General features: G+C 62.6%; 1 protein-coding gene across 1 annotated transcript; it reads left to right on the top strand.

Annotated features, from left to right (window-relative positions):
• Window positions 1-1,167: 1,167 nt before the first annotated feature.
• Window positions 1,168-2,998, top strand: FAM181B (family with sequence similarity 181 member B). Its single transcript, XM_085216415.1, has one exon. It carries the CDS (start codon window positions 1,284-1,286, stop codon window positions 2,229-2,231), a length of 948 nt encoding a protein of 315 aa, XP_085072541.1. The 5' UTR covers window positions 1,168-1,283; the 3' UTR covers window positions 2,232-2,998.
• Window positions 2,999-3,392: the final 394 nt, after the last annotated feature.

The following is a 3,392-nucleotide window of genomic DNA, read 5'->3' as shown; positions in this document are numbered from 1 at the left end:
ATCCACCTCTTATGTTGCCATTCTTATATGGAGAGATATACGTTTCCCATAGCTCGTCCTCTGAAGCGGGGATCGATCCTCTCCATGCAGAGATTTTGGCTGCAGCCAAACCAGGTTGGAAATGCACCCTTGGAAACAATCTGAGTGTTTTAATTCTGTGCTGAAACTTGCTGTCAGCAAGCTGCTGCAGTGAGGTGCTGCGTGAGATACTGAGAAAATCAGCACTTCGGTTTTGTAGAGGATGCTGAGCCTTTTTTTTTGTCACATGAAATATGTGCTTTCCTCTCTTTTCTCACTCCAGTACTTGTTTGTTTTGTATTCAACCAGTGCTGGAAACCACAGTGGGGTGAATTTGGCCGGACTTTCTTTTTTTCCACTAAGCACAGTCTGAGGAAGGAGCCTGCCGCCCTTTTCTTCCACACTTTTGCTTTCTGGCTTTTCCATTCTGCTGCGTTTCTAATGAATTGGTGCAGATCAAGGAAATCCATTTTCAGTCAAAACCAGATATGCCTCTTTATTCATATGTGGACATACAAACCTGTTAAAAATTAATCTGGAGCTCAAAGGGTTGAGATGAGCACTAAAGAACCCCAAGTCCAACTGCTGGCTCTGTGCACCAATATCCAAACCCAATGTCTGAGAGCACTGTCCCAACGCTCCCTGAGCTCCGGCAGCTCGGGGCTGTGCCCACTGCCCTGGGCAGGCTGTTCCATGCCCACCACCCTCTGGTGCAGACCCTTTCCCTCACCCCCAGCTGCCCCTCCCCTGTCACAGCTCCATGCCGTTCCCTCGGCCCTGTCGCTGTCACACAGAGCAGAGCTCAGCGCTGCCCTCCGCTCCCTGTGAGGAGCTGCAGCCGCCATCAGGCCTTCCCTCAGCCGGCTCTGGGCTGAGCACACCAGCCGCTCCTCACACTCCTTGCCCTCAGAACCTTTCCCATCTCTTTCTGTAGCCCTCCTGTGCAGGGACCGCACCGCCTTGGTCCAGGTCGACGTGTATACGTGCTCAGGGGGAGCCAGCCGGTGCCGCGCCCCGATTTTGGGACACAGTGTTGCAGAGGACCGCGCACCTGCCCCTCCGGGCCACGACCCACCCGCCCCCAGCGCCGTCCCCGCCCGCCCGGCCCCTCGCTGTCGGCGGGAGGCGGGGATGCCCGCGCCCGGCCCCGCGCTGGTCCCTCCTCCTCTCCCGCCCGCCGCTTTTTCCCCACCACCGCCGCCTCCGCCGCCCCGGTCCCGGTGCAGCCCTGCGGAGCTCGGCGCCGCGGCGCCCCGCCGCCGGCCATGGCCGTGCCCGCCGCGCTGCTCAGCCCGCACCACCTCCTCTCCTTCTGCTTCCCCGCCGGCGGCCTGCTGGGCTATGCCGACCTGGAGAAGGGCTACGAGGGAGGAGGAGGAGGAGGCGGCGGCGGCGAGGCGGGGGACTTTAAGGAAGCCACCCGGGACCTGCTGAGCTTCATCGACTCTGCCTCCAGCAACATCAAGCTGGCGCTGGACAAGCCGGTGAAATCCAAGCGGAAGGTGAACCACAGGAAATACCTGCAGAAGCAGATCAAACGCTGCACCGGCATCATCGCCCCGCCGCCCGCCGCCCCGCCGCCCCCCGCCTGCCCCAAACCGCCGCCGCCGCCGCGCCGGGAGGGCTCGCAGGCGGGCAGCAGCCTGCAGAGCCGCAGCCTGGCCGCCCTCTTCGGCTCCCTGCAGCCGGGCCGGGGCTCGGCGGGCTCGGACGGCGGAGGGGCTGCGGGAGGCGGCCCGCGGAAGGTGCCGCTGCGGGACCGCAACCTGCCGCCCTCCTTCTTCACCGAGCCGGGCGCCAAGGAGACGGAGAAGGGAGGCGGGACGGAGGCGGCCGAGTTCTTCGAGCTGCTGGGCCCCGACTACGGCGCGCTGCTGCCCGAGCACGCGGCCCCGCCGCAGGACGCCTTCCCGGCCGCCCGCCCGCCCGCCGAGCTGGGGCTGGAGCACGGGCTGTACGAGGCCGCGCCGCTGCCCGCCGCTCCGCACCCGCTGCTGGGCGGGCTGCTGTACCCCGAGCCGCCCTGGAGCCCGCCCGGGCCCTGCAGCCCCGCCAAGAAGGCGCCGCCCGAGGCGCTGCGCCCGCTTTACCCGGAGCCGGCCGCCGGCGGCGACGCCTTCGGGCCCTTCTTCCCCGAGTGCCCCCTGCCCGCCCCGCAGATGCCCTACGAGTACGGCGGCGGCTTCCATCGGGCGGCCTACACCGGGCTGTAGGGCGGGGCCGGCCCCGGGCCGCGGGCAGCTCCGCGTGGGACGAAGGAAGGGCGAAGGAGCGGCGCGGGGCCGCGGCCGGGACCCGCGGGGCGGCGAGGAGAGCTGGGCTCGCCCGCTTCGGGCAGGTGCGGGGCTGGCGGACCCCCAGAAGCGGCCCCGGCTCCCGCTGGAAGGGCACCGGCGTCGGGGACGTCTCCGCGCTCCTCCGGCCGCGTCGCTCCGATAAAACTGACCCGCTCGATTCCTTCAGGTGTTTTTCTAGCGAGCGTTAGCGTGCGGTAGGGCTGCGTGCCAGTAGGCGGACGGGACGCGACGGACGCGTCCGAAGTGACATCGCGACCGCTTGTAAACGATTTCGGTTTGGAAGTAAAACTCGAGTCAACGACCTCCGTGCTGTGCTGAGCGTCATCCCCAGCCTTGCGGGCGGCCCCGCTGGATTTGCAGCCGAGGACACAAAGGGGAGCGAGAAGGAAGCAAAAGCGAACCGACACAAACGCCGCTGCCGCAACGTGGGGTGTGCTGAGATCTGACGGTGTCTCGCAGGATCGCGCGAACAGAATTTAAGTGACAGCGTCGGTTGTGGACAGAAGCATACCACGGCTGTGCCATCCCTGCAGACGGCTGGATGTCTTTCAGGAATGTGTCAAAGCTCGGAAAGCAACGCGGCTCGCTCTCATTGTGTACAGGAGATTATTTGATAATCGTTTAAGTTATGTAAAAGAGTCTATGATAGGTCCTGTAAAAATAAAGCTACGCAGTAGATCTAAGAGCCGTGCTTCTTAGTGCTGTCGAAATGCAGCGTTGCAGTGTTTTTTCACCGCGTCTCCGTCCTCTGTAAGGGTTTTCTTGGCAGCAGTTAAGACAGGCGGTGCTTATTGTCTTTCCTAAATCTTTTGAAACGCTGTATTTTATCCACAGCGCCCCGTGCTTGTTTTGCCTTCATTTGTACCGGCTGTTGCTTTAACTTGCTTGAAAGAAGGGAATGCTAATATGCTAGAAAGCCCGGGGTTGGAAATGGTTACAGTTATGAAAACAGATCAGAATGCTCTGAGGTCTCCCATTGAGATGCGGGTCTTAAAAGGCAGTCCTGAAGCCTGGCTCCCCGCCAGCCCCAAGCCCTGTTTGTTTTTGAAACCGGATTCACATACGGATAAGCCTGAG

The sequence above is a fragment of the Meleagris gallopavo genome, chromosome 1 (assembly GCF_905368555.1).
Source record: "Meleagris gallopavo chromosome 1, MGAL_WU_HG_1.1, whole genome shotgun sequence".
Lineage (NCBI taxonomy): Eukaryota > Metazoa > Chordata > Aves > Galliformes > Phasianidae > Meleagris > Meleagris gallopavo.
The sequence above is the reverse complement of the archived record's forward strand: the minus strand, read 5'-3'. Positions and strand labels throughout refer to the sequence as shown.

Excerpts from the sequence above, each read along its gene's own strand:
- FAM181B (XM_085216415.1), top strand. The coding sequence starts at position 1,284 with ATGGCCGTGCCCGCCGCGCTGCTCAGCCCGCACCACCTCCTCTCCTTC.